Below are 24,610 nucleotides of genomic sequence, written 5' to 3'. Positions count from 1 at the left end.
ATAAAAACAAGACAAATATGAGCAATGTAGCAAAATGCATATAATTTTTAAAAATCAGAATGTAAAACAGTAACTGGGTTATGATATTTATATCCACATTTAGAATGTTACACATGAAGTGCTAGAAAAAAATATGTAAATATTAATGTGGTGAGACTTACGTTTTTGGGACTTCTGGTTTTATACTGCTGTATGTATTTTATTTCACATTTAAGTATTTTAATTAATAGTTCCATAATGCTATAAACTATACAAGCTGTTAAAGATCAAAAGGATACTTTCTTAATTCCACATTATCACTTAACCATTTTTCAATTTTCAGTAGAACCTCTATTTTGACCTTTAATTTCATTTTTATTAAATCTTTCTCCTAAATCTGCTTTGTTTCCATTAGCTGACAGTCAATGCACGAATAAAATCTACAGTATAATGTGACAATATAAAAATGTTTTACAACAAAGTCAAATCCTATTAAGTGAATAATGGGAATAGCAATCACAAAGTGACTACTTCTAGGTCAGTTATGGACCACATTAATTAGTCAGAAAAAATTTAACCAGCCAGTAAGAAACCATAAAATAATAATCTCTGGTATTAACAAATCAGGCTTATTACTCTCCAAAACAGGCCAAGCCAAACTAAAATAATAAAAGGTTGAATGTGCAACCTACTAAACAGTTAAATTGCTGAAGATTCAGTTCAGTAGAAATGATAACAGAAACAAATTACCGGCTGGGCGCAGTGGCTCACACCTGTAATCCCAGCACTTTAGGAGGCCAAGGCAGGCAGATCACCTGAGGTCAGGAGTTCAAGACCAGCCTGGCTGACATGATGAAACCCAATCTCTACAAAAATACAAACAAAATTAGCTGGGCATGATGGCAGGTGCCTGTAGTCCCAGCTATTCGGGAGGCTGAGGTGGGAGAATTGCTTGAACCCAGGAGGTGGAGGTTGCAGTGAGCCGAGATCATGCCACTGCACTCCAGCCTGGGTAATAGAGCAAGACTCCATCTCAAAATAAAAAATAAAAATAAAAATAAGCAAATTACCTATTAAACTTAAAGGGCATAACCAGGGTTAGCAATTAAGGATTAACTCAGGGATTTGCTGGAACTGGTTGACAAGAGTGTGCAAAAATACATTAGGATCAAAAGAGAGAGGGAAGAGCAGTAGCAGTTTGACTCCTGGTTGTTACCATCTTCTGGGATAAATGCTCCTGTCACTTTGAGGGTGAAATAAGAGGGAGCAGGGTTTGGGGCATGGAACTTGGGGAGGCTACAAATGTTAATGCTACTAAAGTAGAAAGACTACTCCCAGGGGCCAGTTAAGAAGGGGAGAAAGAAAGGGATAGAGGTTGTAGCAATTCCAGCATCTCAAAGCAGCAAGTTTTTCTTCAGAAAACTTGAATATTAGTTATATTTAAGTAAAGGCATAGTTATCCTAGGTCATTATACCTAAAATGAAAAACAAAAAGCCCACCCAAAGCATGGTATTTTTTTAATTTAATTTTTTATTCTGAACCAATTGAGAACTTGGGTTTTTTAAAAGTCAGTTTTAAAAATATAAAATCAGTATTTACTGATGAGAAACAAGAAAAAATTCCAACAGTACATGAGGGCACAAAAGGAAAATGAAATCCTCTTTCCCTCCAACTACCCCAGAGGTAGCCAAAAGTATTCTGTAAAACCTTCCAGAAATTTTGCATATGCTAAAAATAGTACTTGAAACATATTTTGTATTTAACATATTCTAAGCATCTATTTCTTTTTTAATCTAAATTTTGTGTAATTTCCTAAACACCCTACTTCAGTTATTCTTTTTTGGTGTGTGTGTGTGTGTGTGTGTGTGTGTGTGTGTGTGTGTGTGTGTGTGTTTGTGTGTGTGTATACCCAAAGCTGATAAGAAAAATGAAAAAAAGCAAAAAATAAAATGAAAGAAAAACAGATCAAATGATCCTTTCTATTGACTTTATATCCTTGCTTTGAGAAAATAAAACCACTTACATCTCATTTTGTTTGAGAAACTCTCCCTATAACTCCCACCGAAACAAATAATCTACAGTAAGAAAAAGGACAGTAGCACTAAAGAAAAAACATAGAAGTACAAATCTGAGAGAATATCAAGGAAACCAAAACTAACAGATGCAACCTTTATAAAAAAGGCACCTGAGCACAGATGTGAGATTCAGGAAATGCTTCTTAAGAATTCTCTCTTCCTACCCATTTGTGAAGTGGGTAACTTAAAATTAAAATAAAACCCACAAATGAAATTTTGGCTCAAAAGCCAAAAAATGAGAAATATTCTGGGACACATAGAAAAAAAATTGACCTTGACCCTCACTCTAGGACAAGCCTTTAGAGTGTTATCAACGACCTACTGCATATTGGAAGGGTGGGCTGGGGAGGTATGCAGCAGCACTGCCATGACCCACTATACCAAATATCACTACCACCTTCCATTTCATGCCAATAAAACCTGAAATTAAATTCCCATTACAGTTTCAACCTTGTTGGCCTAAGGAAAACAGGGCCCTTTCTTTACCATTTAACAAAAATTCACGGAAGACTCAGTCCATTCTATGGTTTTATACTTAAACAAAGATGAGAACCACCACTGTTTTCTGAGCAGAGGGTCTGACAGAAAAACTGGGGGAGGAGCTAATAGTGTTGAGATCCCATGGCAGTGAGAATGGAAAGAAAGAAGACAGCAGAAGGATACATAAAGGAAGATGAGGCTGAGCTCTCAAACAAGATCCTCATATCCTCAGTCATACATTTTTCCTCTAGTTGGTCACCATCCAGAGCTACCATTTCTGAAATCCATTTTGTGACAACCACAGAAGTTCTTACAATCTGACTTTCTGGATTAATTTATGCTCTTCCTTCGCTATGTAAAGTATACTGGTTGATTGATGCTTAGGGTTAGTGGATTAACTGTCACTCAGCTTGAATATTTTGCAACCACCAGCTGCATAAAATGCTTACCAAGAGTCAGCTGTATGTGTCCCAAACCTGTTTATGCCAATTATATTTATATAATTGTAAAACTGAATTAGGTACTATGTAAACTACTGATTTTGAATGCAAAACTAGAGTGGTTATTTTAATGAAAACCAGGCTAAATACTTTGAAATGACTAAAATGTAAATGGCTAAAAAATTAAAATAAAACTCACAACTGAATTAGGCATATATAATATTCTACAATATAATATCTAACATAGGAATAGCTTCGGCATCTCCTAGAAACTTGTTAGAAATGTAAATACTTGGGTACCATCTTAGACCTACTAAATCAGAAAGTCTGGGAGTGGAGCTCACCAATCTGAGTTTTAGCAAGTCTTTCAGGGAATTCTGATGCAGAATTCTGATGCAAAGTATTTTTCAAATACATATTGTATAAATATACACTTAAGACATCTGAATTTTTAAAGACAACTGTTAGTGCCAGACACGATGTTAAGGCCTTACATCATCATCCTCCCCATTACAACCACATCAGTTGTTAATATTTGTCTATTATCTACTATATGCTAAGTACTTTGTAATCCTCATTTAATTCTCACAATATTCCTAATAAGAACATATTGTTCTCATTCTCATTTTATAGAGGAAGAAAAACAGTGACTTGCCTAAGCTCAGAAAACTATTAAGGGTTGGAGCCCAATTTCAAATTCAGATTCTAGAACTCCCATTACTAACCATGACCTGACACTGTGTCGTTACCATATTTATTGATGATGATCAATGATTCTATAAGTAATGTAATACTCACGTTACAAACATATAAACACACTAGAATTAAACAACCAAGTGTATTACATGGCAACAGAAAAGTAATTTATATCTAGGTCTGTCTGACTCAAACTTTTAACCAGTCTCTTATACCTCCCTCAAATAAAAACGAAAGCTATGACCAACCAAGTTTCTACTACTATCGATTTTCCTCTTTAACCTATTATTAATTATCCCACTTAACCGTTCTTTTGTTAAATTCCACAGTAATGTTACATTCTTCAGGCAGCATTAATTTAGGAGACTGGGCTAAACCACTGAGAATCAAGTAGGGTAGGCATGGCCAATGGTCATACAATTCAAACTAGAACAGACACATTAGATATTATCACCCAGGCTGCAGTGCAGTGACGTGATTGTAATAACTCACCGCAGCCTCAAACCGCTGGGCTCAAGCAATCCTCCCACCTTAGCTCCTGAGTAGCTGGGACTATAGGTGCATACCACGCCTGGCTGAACTGATAAATGTTTTTTAAAAAATGATTCTCTCTGGCTTCTGTATATTAAATTGACAATTAGGCTTCAAATGTTTTGATAAGATAAATTAAGGTCCATATATTTTGGCTCTCAAATAGTGATGAATTTAAGATATTTCCTTATTCTTTATATTTCATAGTATTTTTCAAATATAAGCATCTTTTATATATTCCTTTAATCAAAGCAGAGGCTTAAAGTCATTCCTTCCACCAAAGAGGAACAGGTATTAGCAGCAACTTATAATGGTTCATGACCAGTTCAACTAAAATGGAAGTTACGATTAGAGAAACAGAAACTAATTACAATGGCAAAGCTTAATCCATTGCAATTTTATTAAAATCCTTTGAGTACTCTTTTACTGAATGTGTTGTTTGATGCATCTTCTCATAACACTGGAACCATTCACTAGAGGAACTAGAGCTCCCAACATGTACTGGCATTTAATTTTAAATGGGGCTTTATGTTTAAAAGTATCACTACACTTTCACAGCACTTAGAGAAGACAGATACAAGAGAAGTTTCAAATGATCATCAAAGTTATTCCAGGTCACTGCATGTACAGACGCATAATGGAGCTTTGGCTTCAATCCAGGGTACACCTTTAGTCTATGAGGGAATATGTACTTTAAGCATATTTAACAGTGCTCTCCTTTATTCTTATTTTAAAAAAAAATTCAACTCTCTATACCAGTAGAGTTTTCCAAATAGAGCTGGGTGATAGAAGTGGAAAGGGAGATAAATAAAAAATAATTTTCTAAACTGTTCTAATCATTGGTTAGTTATTAAATTCCAAGGCAATTCCTACTTACTTCAAGAAAGTTCCATGTAAATCTGCTACTACTGACATTCCAGAGAAACATTTGTAACATCTGATTCTTCCTTTCCATAAAAGCTACTGAGTACAGTTCAGAAACAATTACTACAGAGGAGAACAGCCAAGAGCTGAATCCTACTTGTAGGAAACAATTAAAATTAAAATTAATTTTAGAAAAGCCTACTATTAAAAAGCTGAAAATAGTGGCATTCTATATTAATCAGACAGTAAAACCCTTGTATTATAAAAGTACCAAAATGTAACTATTTAATCAACTTTACTTGGAGATATAACTTCCAACTGAAGGAAGATTATGATGGACAAGTAAAAGGCCCTTTGTTCAAAGAAAAAGTAATACTTTTGTAAAACCTATAACCATTGTCTCAGTGCTAAGCATAAAGATGTTCCAACTTCAGATTTAAGTATACTTTAAAAGTATGTAAAACAGGCTGGGGCAGTGGCTCATGCCTGTAATCTCAGCACTTTGGGAGGCCGAGGCAGGCGGATCACTTGAGGCCAGGGAGACCAGCCTGGCCAACATGATAAAACACCACCTCTACTAAAAATGCAAAAATTAGCCGGGTGTGGTGGCGCACACCTATAATCCCAGCTACTTGGGAGGCTGAGGCATGAGAATCGCTTGAACCTGGGAGGCAGAGGTTGCAGCAACTGGAGATTGTGCCATTGCACTCCGGCCTGAGTGACAGAGCATGACTCTAGCTCAAAATAAATAAATAAATAATAAAAGTATGTAAAACAAACCCTATTGTTTGTGCGTGTGTGCATGAGTGTGCACATATTTTAACTTTATGTATATGACGACATTTTGACATCTTTTAAAAAAAGTTTCTGGCTGAGAAGAGACTGCTTCTCCCCTCTAGGGCTAGCTAATTCTTAAGGACAGCAAGAGCCCGGTCCAGAGCATGTCTCTGATATGCAAACTAGCCAATCCAGAGCCATACCTCCTCTATCTGATCCATACATCCCAGTAGACAATATTCCTCTAACTTACTCCATCCCAGGGCCAGTTACCAGACAATGAGGGACCACCCCTATAGTTTAGAGCCCCCTGAAATTATTCAACCCAGCCAATCCTAAACTATTTCCCCCTCTCTGCTTTGCCTTTCCCATAGAAATTCCAATAAAGGCTCTACCTCGGCTTTCCCCTCACTCCTGCTTTCTGTCTCTTGACCACCTTAAGACTTTCCCTGTTTCTAGGACCTGCAAGTATAATATACTTGTTTTCCTGAACTTTTCCTGTGACTCCCCTGGTGGTTACATTTGGCTATCACATGATCTTTAAGTACTTTTGCTAAGTTACAAGCACATTAAATACTTTGAATTGAATTACTAAACTGAAATTTTGATTAAAAATATTCTTGTAGGCATTGGCATATAGAAAAACCTTTTTCCACCAGTACAAATTAAGTAAAGGATGCATTTCTCTCTCTCTCTCTCTCTCTTTTTTTTTCTTTTTGAGACAGGGTCTTGCTGTTGCCCAGGCTGGAGCACAGTGGCACAATCATAGCTCACTGCAGCCTCGACCTCCCAGTCAAGTGATCCTCCTACCTCAGCTTCCCAAGCAGCTGAGACCATAGGCTTGCACCATCACACTTGGCTAATTTTATTTTTATTTTTTAAAATTAATTTAATTTTAATGAGGTCTCCCTATGTTGCTCAGGTTGGTCTTGAACTCCCGGGCTCAAGTAATCCTCCCACCTAAGCCTCTCAAAGTCTTGAGATTACAGGTGTGAGCCACCACACTAACGGGTGCATTTCTATGTGTACTTTGGATATTTAATTCTGGCATAAAGGATACTATCTGAAATGAACAATGTTCATAATTAAGAACAGGAATGATAAACCCACCTGTGAAGGTGTACTGGTAAGTTCCATCTTCTCTTGTGATTTTTCCTTTGCTAGTCGAGCAGCTTCTTTAAATTCCTGAAACTTCTCTGCAAACTGAATGTATAAAGACTACATACATTAACCAAATAAAAATAGGTCACAGCGCCCACTTTTACCTCAGTAAAGTTATTCATTTTCTGAATAACTGACTCTACACAAGCAATATAGCCTCCAAACCAATTATAGCTTCTAATATGAAAATGACAGAAAATGAAACCTAATTCCAAACATTTGTGCACTATGAAGTATTCTGACAAATCTTATTCAAAACATCATGATATATCTAAGTTAGACTTCAGAGTCAGCTAGCTTACCAAAAGGACTCCTGGTTGGTCAGAAATAATTTACTAAGACTAAGGTAGGGGAAAGAATCAGTAAACATAAGCATACTGTGCTATGTTAATCATTGAGAAAACTGAATTTCACAAATATCCACTTGTAAACATCACAGTATTTAGAAAACGCTTTTAAATTCTACTAAAATATAAACTCTCATAATACACAACACATTTTAACTAATACAAATAGCAATATTTACTATTTTCACTAACTGACATAACTAAAAATTAATTTCCGACGATTCCTAAACAGCTCATGTACAGCAGCAGAAAGGAATAATACTCAACGGTCTTTAAGATGGATAACAATTTCAAAACAAAAATTATTGTACATGAAACACTAATTCTTAGGAACTCATAGGAAACTATAAAACATCCTGGCCACAAAGAATATCTATTTATGTTTTGGAAGTGGAAGCTAGTCTATCACTATTATCAGTGAGAATAAGTTAAGACTACATAATAACTACATTTAAAAACCCCAAATCTCTATGCAACTTAAAGTATCTGTTAGAATTGGTAATTAAAACATGAAATTATAGTTCCTTTCTCAAATCCCCATAAATCAACTCTGATTTCATTTCCATCCTGGGAAGAAAAATTTTGGAAAGAAAGGCTTGTGATACTTTAATCTTGGAGAGATGGAGGAGGGTCAAAATTAAAGTCGTCATTATCACAACTTTTTCTTCTTACCTTAAACCTTGTCATTTCTACCTATAATCTGTAGCTCAGTAAAGTGAATTTGTGCTACTATACTCATCTAATTGAACGGAGTATCTCCAAACAGTAAAATACCTGAATACAAAGCTACAAGGATCTCTCGCTCACATTAGTGGAAATGAAATCAAATCAAAACTTCTCTTTAAGTAATCTGAAATAGTATACAAGGTTTTTCTTACACTAATTTAACATTCCACAACAGTTAATGTTTAAAACCCTTCGCAACTTCATAAAAATCTACACCATTTCTAAGTTTTACATCCTTAGTTTTCAGCAAAAGAAAAAAGTGACAGCTTAGGTTTCCATGATAACAAAATACAACTTAGTAAGCACTCTAACAATCCAAGCATAGCTGGAATTTTGTTCATACCAGTCAATCTTAAGAGACCATACATTTTTTTTTCAACGATGCTACTTTCCCTTATTTTGAGATGTCTTTGTCTAGAATTGCCTTCTCCAAATCGTTATAATGTTTTGACTTACTCATGGCTTTTAACTGATAAAACAAGCTAGAATATTTATGTACTTGCTTCGTTTATATAAAATATCATAAACTCCTTTGAGCCTCCTACAGTCTGCAAAACACCAAAATTAGTCTACAAGGTAGCCTGAAAAATAAATTATGATTTTTTTTCTTCTTTGGATCAAAACATTCTGAAAAGACTGATCTTAAGCTCTTGGAGCCAAGTTCTGTGAGTATATAAGCTCGAAATGGCTCCAAGAGCTTAAGAGCTATTTCTCAATATTCAACCCACTCTCAAATACTAGGAGATTTACCACCAGTAAGGCTGGTCAAAAGTATATGCTAACTTTAAAGAAGAAAAAATCTAAAAAAAAAAAAATAAAAGCCATTCTCAGAGAAAAGTTCAAACAAGGGAAAAGAGTAGAATTGACAGAAGTTAATAAACTATTCCTTTACTACATTAGCTAGCTGCTCAGTAACTTGAAAGATGTCATGAAGAACTTAATTTATAGACAAAAATTACTTAGCCCAAAAAGCATTTAAGGCATTTAAGCCAAGCTTATTTAAGAAAATAATCCACGATTTAGTTCTTGTATTGTCAAGTTAAGAAATTTGGCAAGTAGATATATTTAGAGATTTTTTTTTTTGCTATAGTCTTTAATAGGCAATAAAAAAAACAAAAAAAAAAAACAAAAAGCAAAAAAAACAAAAAACAAAAAAAAAACACCAAGTTCTAAAAAGGTTCTGAATGACGGCAAAAGTATTAGAATAAACATAAAATTTCTCAACAAAACTGTTTATGGAAGAGCAATGTTCACTGGATACCTGTATCCTAGTTATGCTGAGATACTTTGAATGTAAAACTCTTATCTTTACCACAGTTCAAGAAATATATTTAAAGAATAAGATGTGTACAAGAGAAACCAAAAAGATAATATTTGTTCGCTGTTGTTTTTTGAGACAGTCTTGCTCTGTCACCCAAGCTGGAGAGCAAGTGGCGCAATCTCAGCTCACTGCCCTGGGTTCAAATGATTCTTGTGTCTCAGCCTCCCAAGTAGCTGGGATTACACAGGTATGTGCCACCATACCCAGCTAATTTTTTTATATTTTTAGTAGAAACCGGGTTTTGCCATGTTGACCAGGCTGGTCTCGAACTCCTGGCCTCAAGTGATCTGCCCACTTTGGCCTCTCAAAGTGGTGGGATTAAAGGCATGAGCCACTGTGCCCAGCTTTAATATTCGTGTTAATCATCCTATAGAAAATGATTTATAATCACCAAGGCAAAAGTTAAAATAGTCTTAAAATTCAGATTTAAGCCATAATTCATATCCAAAAGATAACAAAAACACTTGAAAACTGTGTTAAGAAATGTTTATAATTAGAAGAAAAAAAAATAGATTCAATATATATTCACACCACCAAGTGTAAGATTTCTAAAAAGAACCCAGTTTAAGAATTTGAATACAGAATAATGTCTGTAAAGCAAAACAGCTTAAAGTTTAATGTAAATATAAATGGTGTATATCTATAAGAGCCTGATTTCTCTGCACTTGAAAAATTTCAACTCTCTAGCTTGAGTTTTATATCATATCCTACATATACCAAATCACATGTAAAGTATTTAAAATATATAGTTATTCTTTTAACTGAATGCTTCAAACAGAGGTTTTAAGAATAAATCTTTAGGTCTGGCAGGCACAAGATCTGAAGAGAAAAGTGAGTTTTACTTTTCTCCTTGATCACTTAGTATACTGAGATTGTTTTTTCTTATATATCTGTGTAACATCCACAAGAACCCAAGGTGCTGCTGGTATAAACATTACCTGCCTTTTGCTTATTGACAGGAGAACTGTCTTATTTCCAATATTCAGCCTGGTGATGCTTTGCATTTTATTGGCCTTTCTGGTCACTTGGTGAGTATTATCTAAAAGTCCTCATGATGTCTATAGTATCTCAGTCTGCACTGCATCAGAGCTCGGAGTATTCCACATCCAGATAAAGCACAATTTCCCCTAAACACAGTAATCTGTATGTACCTGCTGTCACATCAAAATGCTGAAATCTATATCACTGTCAACTTGAGTTTTCACAATTCAAAAGACCTTGGTAACTGCCTACATTGCAGACCATCTCCAATTGAGGGTACTAATCTCTAACAAAAATCCATTCTGAAGTGATAATCCCCACCTTTTAATTCCTATCATACAGACAATTAACCACATAAATCCTTCTCAACCAATGGTGACTGTTTTTAATGTGTACAATACATTTTCCAAGTGACAGTAGCATCTAATGATCTCTTGCTTCTTGCTCTGAAGTCACTACTGTTGTTCTGAGAATATTAAATAAATTTCTCCTATATTTCATACTCTCCATTTGGTATTACATATTTAAGATATATGACTTGAAGATGAAGATTTTCATTCAAATTTTATGATTTAACTCACTTTCGAAAGATGATGCTCAGAGGAGAATCCCAATCCATAAACGGTGTTTGCCCGGCTATCAGCCCACTGGCCAAACTTCTGAGATGTTTTAGTAAATGTCATGTTTGGGGTGATGGTACTATTTATTATTGCCTAAAAAATAAAGCAAGTATGAGTAACCAGCAAAAAATCAGCAAACAGGCATTTAAATACAAGACCATTCAGTTACATAAAAGCTTAGGATGATCAATAAGCCACAATGTTAAATACATAAAGATAGTTACAGAAATAGTTTCTGGCATTATAAGTGATAGTGTGGAAATATGTTAACTAAAATATAAATATGATGACACTCTATCAAAAATTTCAACATTTTACACTCAAATAAGTTTACCTATGATCCAAAAAATGTCAGAGTTTTTAATGTGGTCAGTGTTTTCCTTTTCAATGTTTAGAATTAATATTTATTAATTTTGGATGATAATCACTAGAAGAAAGTAGGCCTTAATAGTGGTTTATTTAAAAGTAGGGTACCACCCTCTAAAGAATCTTTCAAAAATGAAAATATACATAGAAAATATGACACTGATTTTCTTCTTCTTCTTCTTTTTTTGAGATGGAGTCTTGCTCTGTCGCCCAGGCTGGAGTGCAGTGGCACAATCTCGGCTCACTGCAAGCTCCAACTCCCAGGTTCACGCCATTTTCCTGCCTCAGCCTCCTGAGTAGCTGGGACTACAGATGTCCGCCACCATGCCCGGCTAATTTTTTTGTATTTTTTTGGTAGAGACAGGGTTTCACCATGTTAGCCAGGATGGTCTCGATCTCCTGACCTCGTGATCCACCCACCTCGGCCTCCCAAAGTGCTGGGATTACAGGCACGAGCCACCGTGCTTGGCCGACACTGATTTTCTAAAATCCATAACTGAGTTTTCTTCAAGGTGATTTACCTGAAATACATTATGATACAGAAAAGACTTGCAATCATTTAGTACTTTTTCCCTTTATTCAAGGAAAAAACAAACTTCTAAATATAGAGGTATTCCTTGCTATACTCGGGAGACTGGTTCCAGGACCCCTGTGTATACCAAAACCCGTGCATACTGAAGTCCCATAGTCAGCACTGCAGAACCTGCATATACGAGGTCAGCCCTCTAATACTTGGTTTTCACATCCTACAAATACTCTATTTTTCGATCCACATATAAGTGAACCTGCATAATTCAAACCAGTGTCAAGAGTCAATTGCATACTCATTGCTTTTCTCATAAAGTGGTGTAGATTCGTGATGTTGAGAATTGCTATCATTTTTGTTTCACACATAATTTCTTAGAAAACTAGTATTTTAGCATGTTACTAAATATTTGGTGATCACCATAATAAATTTCAACTATCATAAAATATTAACTCATTCTCTCTGCTAATACCATAAAAGTGAGGGGGAATCATTTTTTTAGTCTAATGCACTCCAAATTTAAGATTAGAAAGTGATTCCAATAGTAATAGCTAGATGTTAACAAATCCATAAGCAGTCATCTACTGAACTCTTATATGTGGAATGAAACATCAAGCATTTTCTGAACTAAATTTGCTTACCATGTGAGCATTTTCTAAACAAAACTAAATTTGCTTACCATGTGAACAACAGTATAAAAGGAAATATTTAAGAGATATGCAGGTATTGGAGAAGTCATAAAAATGAATGCATGACACCTGTCCTACTATTAAAAAAACAGTAAAATAGAGTGGCCCCTTCCTTTCTCTCAGACAGAATTTATGTCCACTGTAATTATATGAGAGCCCTTATCCTCAATTAAGTCTATTTACCTCAGACAAAATTTACATATTCATACTTATACAGTTTCCTTACCCTTCAGTTCAAAAACTGCTTTTCTTAGTATGTCATTTGGGATCTGTAAAATGTGGCTAATAACTGCTCTAACTTGAGCGGCATCAAATGAAGTCATCAAATGAAAGACTAAATAGGAAATCATTTATTAACAAATGGTAAAGAATCATTCGTTTATTAAACTTTAATTGAGTACCTTTTAAATGCCAAACACGGTCCTAAAAATTCGAGACACAACAAGAGGGGCAATGTAATTACAGATTACAGTCTGGAATAAGAGGAGTCAGTAAACACACAAGTAAATAAATAACTGACCAATATAATTTCAGACAGTAGTAAGTACTGTGAAGACCAAGATGTGAAAGAGTGAAAGGCAAGAAGTCAAGACTGGTAGGCACTGCCTTAGATTTGCTGGTCCTGAGGAGGGCACGTCTGAACTGGGATCTCTGTGTTTTCTAAAAGACAAGGGCATTTTAATACGTGACCCTAATAACTCAAAAGTGAGTCAACAACAGGTTGTATAGGTATCTAAGAAAACTGACCAATGTGCTGTTAGTTGGTCACTAAGCCCCCTCATTTTAACTATTTCAAATTAACTTCTTTCTGCTTTGACGAGTTTTCTTTTAATCTCCATTCTGACCCTTTCCTTGTCTCTGTATTACTTGTTCTTTAATGAAGAAAACCTTAAAATGATAGATGATCCCACACTTTTAAAAAGCTTTATTTCTTAGCTTCTTTGAGTAGAATGCATTTAAAAGAAAAATTTTAGTTCTTTAAAATAAACATGTCTCTCAACCCTGGAGTTCTAGTCCTTTTAAGGAAAAGAGGTAGAAATGCAGTGTCATTACTACCTTATGTACGGATCACACAGAGTGCCCTGATCCTGGCCCTTGACCATGCTGAGGTCTCTGTAGCATAATCAGAAAACCTTAAAGCAAACTTCATATGCACAGCAGAGGGTTTAAGTGAGAACAAGTGCATGTTTTCTAGGCAGGGCACTTAAGGAGTTTCCAACTCAATCAGGAAGAGCAGAAGTGGGGGGTGAGATGGAGAAAACACTTGTTTAGCTGAGTCAAATAAACCACTACTGCTGACTTAAAAAACAACCACTCCTGTAGGAACTGCAGCAGTTAATAGCATCAGTTTAGAAAAGTAATTAGAAAATGTGATAGAAAATATAACTCTGCTACAGAAGATAGATTTTGTTAAAAGAATACAAAAAGCTTTTCAAAAGACATTTATGATTCTAATAATTACAATCAGTAATGTATATTCAGAAATGGAAAAATGCAAGAGCAACATTTCATATTGCTTCAGTGGGAAGAACACATGAGGATTATGTGTTAATCACTAAAATTCCTTCCTTTAAAATAACTCAAAGTATTTTAATCTGGTGAAGGTTAAGTTAGCAAATGAAATCTATTTAATCACTTCCATATGGTTTCTTTTCTTGGACATTGCACAACTCAGTTGATCTTTATTTCTATACAATATTTAACCCTCCTTTCTAATAAAGGAGGATTGTTATCTTTTTCTGTTATCTCTGTTAACCCTCCTTTCTAATAAGGGAGGCATGTTATCTGTCATTTGGGCCCAGAAACAAAACAGATTACAGAGAACTCAAGGTTCAAATAAGGGAAAAGAAACACTCTAGAGTCTCAGGTTATAATATTTAGTATCTGTCAAACTTCACTAAACCAGACAGTTACAAAATATGACAAAATTATTCTTCACTAAATAAAGCTTTACAGAAACGAACTATTTCTATTTCTCAAGTCTTTTAAATCCTCCAAGCAAAAATGAAAAAAATCAATTATTCAAGTAAATACATGTTACTTATATACAAGACACAAAGTGCAAATAGCCCTTGGGGTCTTATAATCTAGTTAACCTAGTTAAGGAGATAAGGAATGAGTACACAGAAAAATCAGACAAAAAGTTTAGCATTAAATTAAATTATCTTTTATTCCTTACATAACACTAGCCAATAATCGCCTGATACTAGCATTAATAACAATAGCAGTGAGTGTTTGTATTGTGATTACTATACATACTATGTTTTTGCCTAAATTTATTTACTCTTCACAACAACGCTATGGTGTAATGACGTACGTATTTTTATTCACTCCTTTTTACAGACGAGAAAACTGAGGCATACAGAAGTTGTGTTTTTTTGTGCTCCCCCCCTCCCTGCCCTTAAGAGACAGGTCTTACTCTGGATGTAATCATAGCTCACTACAGCTTTGACTTCTTTAGCTCAAGGGGTCCTCCAGTCACAATACCCTGAGTAGCTAGGACTACAGGCAAGCACCAATATGGCTGGCTAATTTTTTTTCTATTTTTTTTTGTAGAGATGGGATCTCACTGTGTTACTCAGGCTGGTCTCAAACTCCTGGTCTCAAGTTATCCTCTTGCCTCAGCCTCCCAAAGTGGTAGAATTACCGGCACAAACCTCAGTGCCCAGCCCTGCATGCAGAAGCTAAATAGTTTGCTCAAGATCAGATGGTGATATGGTTTGGCTCTGTGTCCCCACCCAAATCTCACCTTGAATTGTAATCCCCATGTGTCAAGGGTGGAACCAGGTGGAGGTAATTGAATCATGGGGGGAAGTTTCCCCCATGCTGTTCTTGTGATAGTGAGTCTCACCAGATCTGATGGTTTTATAAGCATCTGGCATTTCCCCTGCTTGCTCTCATTCTCTCTCCTGCTGCCCTGTGAAGACGTACCTTCTGCCATGATTGCAAGTTTCCTGAGGCCTCCCCAGCCATGTGGAACTGTGAGTCAATTAAACCTCTTTCCTTTATAAATTACCCAGTCTCAGGTATTTCTTCATAGAAGTGTGAGAATGGACTAATACAGAGGGAAAGCAGATGGTAGAAACAAAAATTCAAACCAGACAGTCTGGCTCTACAGTGTGTGCACTTAACCCTTTCATTTAATTGCGAAAATTCCTGGAAGTGGAAAGGCCTCATGGCTTTAAGAAACTGAAGACCTCATCTTTCTACACACTTTAAATCTAGAATCTTAGAATCTGATTTTTCTTTGGAATTTCTTTCTCTAAGTGAGTTCTATGAAGTTCATTGATGATAAAAGGATCCCCCGTCCAGGCGCAGTGGCTCACGCCTGTAATCCCAGCACTTTGGGAGGCTGAGGCAGGCAGATCACGATGTCAGGAGTTCAAGACCAGCCTGGCTAACATGTTGAAACCCTGTCTCTACTAAAAATACAAAAATTATCTTGGCATGGTGGTGCATACCTGTAATCCCAGCTACTGGGGAGCCTGAGGCAGGAAAATCGCTTGAACCTGGGAGGCAGAGGTCGCAGTGAGCCAAGATCACACCACTATACTCCACGCTGGGCGACAGAGCAACACTCTGTCTCAAAAAGAAAAAGGGAACCCCCCGCCAACCCTTCTGAAGAGCACACTATCCACTAAGCACTGATTTAAGTGCTTTGCTGATATTAACTCATTTAATCCTTACAACTACCAATACTGAGTTGAGAACAGTGAGGCTCAGAGAAGTAATCTGCCCAAAGACAAAACACTCAGTAGATGGTGGAGTTGAGATCTGAACCCAGGCAGTCCTTGCTCCTGTTACATTATCTGCCTCTCCTAAAAATAAAATAGGATTTGTCCTTATACTTTCTCTTCAGAGAAGAAATGTCAGCTTTAGTATTGACACTGACAAACTTCATAAGACATAGGGACTTTGATCTGCTACTAGTCTATAGCAGTATATTTGAAAAGAATTAGAGCTCCTAGAATTCTAGACCATGTCTATTCTGTCCACCACTATACTGCTAGTACCTGGCATAATGCCTGACACATAACAGATACGCAATGAATATTAAATAAACAGAATGACCTCAAATTTGTAGAATATTTTGGCATGTAATATAATAAAGTGGTTAATCAAAGTAATTTAGTGGACAAAACATGTTGCTACCTTAATAATCAGTTTTGTTTCTTAAAAGTTTTAAGAACTCGAAAGGAAACATTTTATATTAATGAAAATAAAATCCTCTGAATAAAACTAAAATGCCATACTGAAAAAAGCAAAAACAGCCAAATCATTCAAAGTAAACGTAGCTTACCTTTGAGCCATCTAAACTGATTATCCTATACACATTTCTTGTGCTGTCATAGAAATAAGACACAGTAACTGCATGCTTGCTGGTGGGTACCCAGTTCTTCTTTGTGTTTGGGTCAATCTGGAAGACATGAGCTCGAGTGCTGAAGATAGGTTGTTCCCTGCAGGGCAGAAAAGAAAATGATGAAATGAAAGCAGCCATTTTTATTTTACTAGACAAGAGAACATGAAAACTGCAAGGATGATTCTGCTTAATCAACAATTTCCACATACCTGAAAGAGAAACTTTCAAATTTGCATATTCTAAGTATTCAGTCATAAGGTTTCTAAAAACAATTATAGTCAATCCTCATTATTTGAAGATTCTGTACATGTGCATTCACCTACTCACTAAAATTTATCTGCAACCCCCAAATCAATACTGTGGCACATTCTTAGTCTTTCATAGATACACACAGGGCAGTGCAAAACCATGCGTCACCTGACATGGCACATTTCCATCTGAAGCTAAACAAAGTGACACTGCCTTCTTGTTTCAGCTCTCATACTACATACACAAGTGTCCCTTTTGTGATCTATTTAGCACCATGTTTTTCACATTTCACACTTTGTTGGTGCTTTTACTGTTTAAAATGTCCCATAAGCATCATGCTGAAGTGTTCCCAGATGCTAGCTGTTCCTAGGTGCAATAAGGCTGTGATGTGGAGAAAATATGTGTGTTAGATAAGTTTCACCGAGTCATGAGTTACAGTGCTGTTGGTCATCAGTTCAATGTTAATGCATTAACAATATATATTAAGCAAGATGTCTTTAAATAGAAACACATCTAAAACATGGTTATGTACTGATTAGTTGATGAAAATGTCGTGAGCAGAGGCTTGTGGGAACATGACACAGTATTTTTCTCTAAGAGCAATGGTTCAGTACAGTATTTGCTAACTTAGTGTTGCTAGCACCTTCATGGAAGATGTGAATAATGAGAATAAACTATGCTCTGCTAAAATACAAGTATCTTATATTTGACCCTTACAAAGTTAATATTTTTACCCACTTAAAACCACATTAAAAACCCATGTAAACATATTTTACCCATCTAAAGCCCAGAATAATCTGGGAATAGGTAAAGAACTTACTGGGAAAACATACATTCACTATAATCTCTACTATACTTAAAAGTCTATGGAAAATAAAGTTGCTGAAACCACAAATATCTCTTACTTAGATCAAGTAAGGCACTAAAGATACAGAGATTTTTAAAATTACAAAGAACAAAAACTAATAAAAAATACTTACTTAAAATATCATTACAGAATTCTTTATAGTATGAACAAGCATGAAATGATCTATATATATGGAAGCATCATAATTCAAAAATTTCCAAGTTCTGAGTAAAAATTATCTTGGAAGCAGCATTTATCAAGCTTTTTTTTTTAACAGCCCAAATAAAACTCATCTCTTTCATTTCACTACACATATTTCTTTTCTAAAGCAGTTCAAGGTCATAAAGAAAATTTTAATTGGTAATATTTAATATTAAGTAAATTAATTTTAAAATTATAAATTTGAAGAAAGGAAGGGTAAATATGGAGAGGAGAAAAATTAGAAAAACAGGCAAGGCAAATATGAGTCCACGGCAAAATGGCTCTTAAGGTTAATAAGAGGTTGGATGACTCCCTATATCCATTTCAACCTTTAGAGAGTTGTGTGAAAGGGAGGTACCTTCCCTGTAGGTAATCTGGCTCTTTCCCAGTTTTATTTCTGGAAACCTCCTATATAACTTTTCTTATTAAAGAATCTCACTTAAAAGAAAGTGATATATTTTGTGCCACTCCCTAAAATATGAAGTGGTGCCATTACTTCTTGTTTAACTGCCATTATATATGGATTCATTTAATAATTATTAACAATCTGGCAAAGCACTGTGCCAGGATAATGAACTCTGAATTGGGAATAGGCCTTATTCATTCCCTCTTTCCCCATCCTCAACCACTGACTTTCAGTGAGGCTGGTGCTATAAGCTTGGGTTATCTTCCAAAAGCCCTGCAACCCCTATTTTTCTTTTTTCACCTTCTAGTTAAAGTCTGAGGTAAAAGTACTGTTGGTCAGGCTGAGAGTGGTTACTTACAAGTCACAGGGACATCTAATCATACACAACTCTATTAAGGCACATAAGGAAGGGAGGTAGGACACTATTCTTTACTAACTCGATTACTTGATTTTTTTGTTGTTTTCATTTGATAGGGGTTAAATTTGCTAAATTCACTAAATAACACAAGTTGGTGATTATAGGAATGTGTTCTAATAAATGTATTTTCTAAAACAGTAAATTAGTTATTAAGACAATAATATTGCTTTTGCAAGCTTTCTACAACCAATCAACAAATCCTTACTCAATGGAAATGCAATGTTTTTAGTATGGTAAAGACTTTCTACATCATATTGAGTCATACATTTAATTAATCCACACAATTTCCTTTCAGAATAAAAATCTTTAAACTAGCTATCTTATAAGCAAATGACATTTGAATATCAACTAAGTACATAGTTTTCTTCAATTCTCTTCTGAATAGCTGGTTTTTTAAAGAAAATTATAGTTTAAGATTTCTGTGGTCAAAAGCCTGCACTTCAAAGTCTATATGATGAAGACTAGGGAAATAATTTTCACTACAGATACAGGGAACAGAATTCCTAGAAGTAATGAGGATGTTACTGCATCTGACAGGGCATACTAATAAACGATTCAAACTTTTATTGAATATCTATTATATGCCAAGATGTAGGATCCAGATGGTCCCTGCCCTTGAAAAATTCAATTTGGTGAGAAAAGATGGGTATGTTAAAAGCAAAATGCTCTCCACTATGATAGATTCTCTAAAAATAAGTAACTGACAGCTATGATAGAAAACGGATGCCTAAACAGAGTTTGAAACAAACTGTTGCACAGTGAGAGGAGGGCTAAGCACACTGTGTAGCAAGAACCTTAGTACAGGTAAGTATGAGTGCCTTTGAAGAATGAGGCTAGAATGAAAAAATAGAGAATGAAAAAAGAGAAGAGACAGTTCATGAGGGTGTCTACTGAAAGCTATTGAGAGATTATAAGCAGTGAACAGTTATTTATTTATTTTTTTTGAACAGATGGGTTCTCACTATATTGCCCAGGCTGGTCTTGAACTCTCGGCCACAAGCAATCCTCCCACCTCAGCCTCCCAAGTTGCTAGGATTACAGGAGTAAGCCACTTAGCTCAGCTTCAGCTTTGCATTTTAGAAAGATAAATCTGGGCCACGTGTGGTGGCTCATGCCTGTAATCCCAGCACTTTGGGAGGCCAAGCTGGGCAGATCACTTGAGCTCACAAGTTCAAGACCAGCTTAAGCAACATGACAAAACCAAAATTAGTCTGGCGTGGTGGTGCACACCTGTAGTCCCAGCTACTTGGGAGGCTGGGGTGGGAGGCGGAGGTTGCAGAGAGCCAAGATCATGACACTGCACTCCAATTTGTGTGACAGAGTCAGACCTTGTCATATACATGCACAAAACTTGGCCGCAATAAAAAGAAGGTGGATTGGAGAGAAACACTGGACACAGGGAGACTAGTCAGAACCTTACTAAAGGACTGCAAATATTAACAAATAAAGAAGATGGGAGTTTAGGGAATAGGATGAAGATGTGATAAGGGATTAAAGGTAAATTTAGGAAGTAGTATCAGTAGGTAAGTAATAGATTGGATATAGGGCAGTGGTTCTCAAACTGGGGTGATTTGTTCCTCGGGACATTTCACAATGTCTGGACACATTTTTGGCTGTAACAATGAGGGAAACTGCTGTCGGCATCTAGTGGGTAGCATCCAGGGATGCTGCTAAACATCTACAATGCACAAGACAACTTTCCGCAACAAATAATTTTCAATTGTGCCAAGGTTGAGAAATCCTGATGTATAAGACAAAGAAGGAATTTGAGTCTCCTGAGTTTCTAGTTTGGGTAACTGAAAAGAAGACAGTGACACTAGCAAGGACGGGATACAGAAAGTAAAGTCTAAGACTGGGGAAGTGGAAGGGGAAGATGAGGTCAGTTTTGAAGGAGTTCAGATGCCTACAGGGTTTAGATATAGAACTCTTAGGTCAGGAACTTAAAAACACTAGTTTGGAGCTCAGAGAAAACCAGGCTGGCATGCAGAGTTTGGGGAATCACCGGATTTTATGATGGGTATGTTTCAACACTAAGCATGTCCATAAATTTCATTTAGAAAAAAGCTGTAGAAGAAGCAGTAGAGAAGCTATATCTAAAATCTTTAAGAGATTTACATATACCTGAAATCTTAAAAAGCTATCTTAAAAATCTAGCTCTTAATCTCTTAAAAAGACCTGTAATGCATTTGAAATTGATTGTTCCAAGTGTCCAGGTATTAAAGCTAATATCCTTTCATAAACTGTATAGCACTCATAAAGGTTAGACACTACTTTCTTTACAACAATTCACACAAATACTAACTGGATCAAATACCAGCATTTCCCAAAGTGTATATATATTGAACAACAGTCTGAGAAATGAATGTTCCATGTTTAAATAAGTTTCGCAAACACTACGTTACATTCTAAAACATTTATAATGTACATTAGTATGTTAAAGTTTCTGAGAAGTTCTGCAGTAAAGAAGCCAATCTAACACCAAATAATCCAGCATCTGGCAAATTATTTGACCTCTGAACTCTTTCATGTAATTACTTACATCTCCTACGATTTATATTTATGGCTATAATATGAGAATCAAAATCAAAAGACAATTCTGAGGTAAATATCTCACTGAAAGTTGGTCTGTGAGACCAACTGAGATGGACAGTTTACCATCTTTACTGATATTACTAACTATATTTATAATATAAAATTAAAGCCTTATTCAGTAATGACTACAGTATTATTTCTTAAATGGGTACTTGTTAAGAACACTCAAAGTATCTCTTCTAAGAAACTAAAAATTATTCCTAAAAAATTACTCTAAAAATCAATTTTAAAGACAAATAGATCCATTACGGGTGCAGTGGCTCACGCCTGTAATCCCAGCAGTTTGGGAGGCCGAGGCGGGTTCATCACTTGAGGTCAGGAGTTCAAGACCAGACTGGCCAACATGGTGAAACCCCATCTCTACTAAAAATACAAAAATTAGCCAGGCATGGTGTAGCGTGCCTGTAATCCCAGCTACTCGGGAGGCTGAGGCAGGAGAATCACTTGAACCCAGGAGGCGAAGGTTGCAGAGAGCCAAGATCACATCCCTGCACTCTAGCCTGGGCGACAGAGCGAGACTCCACCTCAAAAACAAAAACCAAAAGAAACCAGAAAACCACAATAGTTCTGAAATGCTTTAAACTAGCTTAGAGCAGCAAAACCACACACACACACACACACACACACACACACTTTAATCATAGAGCACCATCTATTCGGTAACTTCTTACATCAATAACCAGAACAATAAGCAATTCAAACTACTTTACTGATGTAAGAATAGCTTACTGGAGTATTTTTCTGTTGATTCATAAAATAATCCTAGGAATTGGTGTAACAATAATTCTCAAGTTCTTCATCTTGAGCTACAACTCTGTAAAAGTACTACATACAGTGATGGATGCTAAAACTTACTATGGATGTGGAAAACTGGAATAATGTTAAGATAACCCTGAGGAAAAAAGTAGTAAAATCAGAATTTTATTTTAAAAACAAGACTTACTCAAACTCCCTAGAGCTGACATAAAGAATTACTACACTTAGCTCTCAGGCATCTGCGCAATAAGAAAGAAATGAGGATCATAAAAAACTAGAGCAAAATAGAAAACTATTTTCCAAAAGATACATAAGTTCTAGGTCTAGAAAAAAAGCAGACAGTTAATATTCATCACTTGGATAGCTCTGATTTTTAAAAATCAATGATGATGCTGTTTTAAAGTTACCAATGAAGTCTATAAGTCTATACTTCCACAAATATTGTATGATTAATCAGTAAATCTTCATCCCAAGAGAGTGCAAAGGCATAGGTCCAATAAATACAATCAAACTCAAGGAAAGGAAGAGAAATTGTATATTTCCTAGTCTTCCTTTAATGCCTAGCTTAGAAGTGTCCTTTTCAGGTATGTAAGTACAAATGGCTACTGTAGCAAAGGAGATTATAAGGAAGGTTATTGTTTCAAATAATTATCTTTCTTTTTAATTTTCCAAAAGAAAGTAGCCTGAAAGTATTCTAAGTATTCTAATAAGTATTAGAAATAAGGCTGGTAATATTTTCCACTGAGGATTTGACTCTGCTGCAAACCCTGTTGGCTGACTATCTACCAACTGTTCTTCCTTGCTGCTCCCCAATAAACCTCAGATACTCTACCCTCTTCATATGACCGTGAGCTTCACTAAGGATAATCATGAAAATCCCATTCTTGCCAGAAGTTGGGTTAGGAATGGAACTCTGAAACAATTCCAAGAAATAACCAAGAAAAGTTTGCCAGAAACTTCTAGGTACACATGTAAGAAGGAATATTCTCTGAAACGATATGTTTGCATGTGACATCAGGACCTAAAGAAATCCTTAGTGCTATGAGGGGCGCAGACCCGAGAATGAAGCCAATATTCTCTGTTAATAATAGCGTATGGAAAAACAAAGACTGGTTCCTTGATGATGTTACTGAACCAACAAATCAGCTTATCTCCAGGCTTCTATATGATAATAAGTTTGCTAATTGTTTCAAACAGTTGTCATTTAAAAAACTATGCAAATGAAAACTGAGGAAAGAGGTTTACTTACAACAAACTTTGCAATAACATGCCCCCCAATAACTGATTGGTGGTAGTTCAGAACTATACAAGCTACACACTGGTCATTCATTCACTTCATAACACCACCCCACAGTATACACAATTTGATTTTGGGGTCCCCATTTAAAATTGTAGAACCAACAGAGCAATTTATAAGAATAACTGCATTGAGATGGGTGGGAAGAGGAAGAAATGGAAAGGGAAATGTGGAAATGGCAAAAGTTCACCACTAGTTTACTTTCTGCAATAAGGATTTAAAATCCAAAGCTTTTAATTAAAAAAAAAAAAAAAAAAAGCAATATAAGAGCTTATTAGAGCTACGGAAGCAACCACTAAAAGAAATAAAAATTACAATTTTTAAAAGTAGTTGCCTCTGGGGATGGGGCTCAATGAAGGAAGGGATAAGACAGGGGCAATTACTTCTCTTTCTTATCCTTTAAGTATTGTTTAATTTTTCTTAACCTTGTATAAGTATTAAAATATCTTTCTAAAATGGCACTGTGAAGAAATTACACTTAGATAACAATTAACGATGGAAAATAATGCTTTAGGGGCCATTTTTTAACACTGCCAAAGAATCACAGAATGACATTTTTAATAGGTTGGAACTCAACGGAGAGAAATAAGGGAAAGTAGGAGAGGAGCAGAAATCTAAACATGCCTAACTGTAGGTCTGCAGGTGCTCAAGGTACATCTAATCCCCGACAAAAACATCCTCCTTGATTTGAAGTGAACAGGAAAGTAAGACAAAAAATATTCTACCCTCAGCTTGCCTTTGGGTGACTGAAGTGGCAAGAGAAGCTGAACAATACTTGTTCAGGTCAAAATAAGAATGGCAAGGATAAGTCCAGGAATAGACGGACACTAATTACCATTTAACTTGATAGGTAATGGCTGCAGAATTTAGTTTCAGTGCCACTATGAAGTGGCATAGCATGACT

General features: G+C 35.8%; 1 protein-coding gene across 11 annotated transcripts in view; it reads right to left on the bottom strand.

Annotated features, from left to right (window-relative positions):
* LOC105475087 (homer scaffold protein 1) overlaps positions 1-24,610 on the bottom strand; it is a 192,551-nt gene that overhangs the window by 117,111 nt on the left and 50,830 nt on the right. For all 11 annotated transcript variants that reach the window (XM_011730081.3, XM_071098773.1, XM_071098774.1 and 8 more), the window contains exons 2-4: positions 16,881-17,037; positions 10,961-11,092; positions 6,954-7,046 (exon numbers count right to left, since the gene is read on the bottom strand). In XM_011730081.3, coding sequence (XP_011728383.1) covers positions 6,954-7,046; positions 10,961-11,092; positions 16,881-17,037 — 382 coding nt within the window. The remainder of the gene's footprint in view (positions 1-6,953; positions 7,047-10,960; positions 11,093-16,880; positions 17,038-24,610) is intronic.

The sequence above is a fragment of the Macaca nemestrina genome, chromosome 6, assembly GCF_043159975.1.
Source record: "Macaca nemestrina isolate mMacNem1 chromosome 6, mMacNem.hap1, whole genome shotgun sequence".
Classification (NCBI taxonomy): Eukaryota; Metazoa; Chordata; class Mammalia; order Primates; family Cercopithecidae; genus Macaca; species Macaca nemestrina.
Note: the sequence above shows the minus strand (reverse complement) of the source record. Positions and strands in the feature narration are given on the sequence as shown.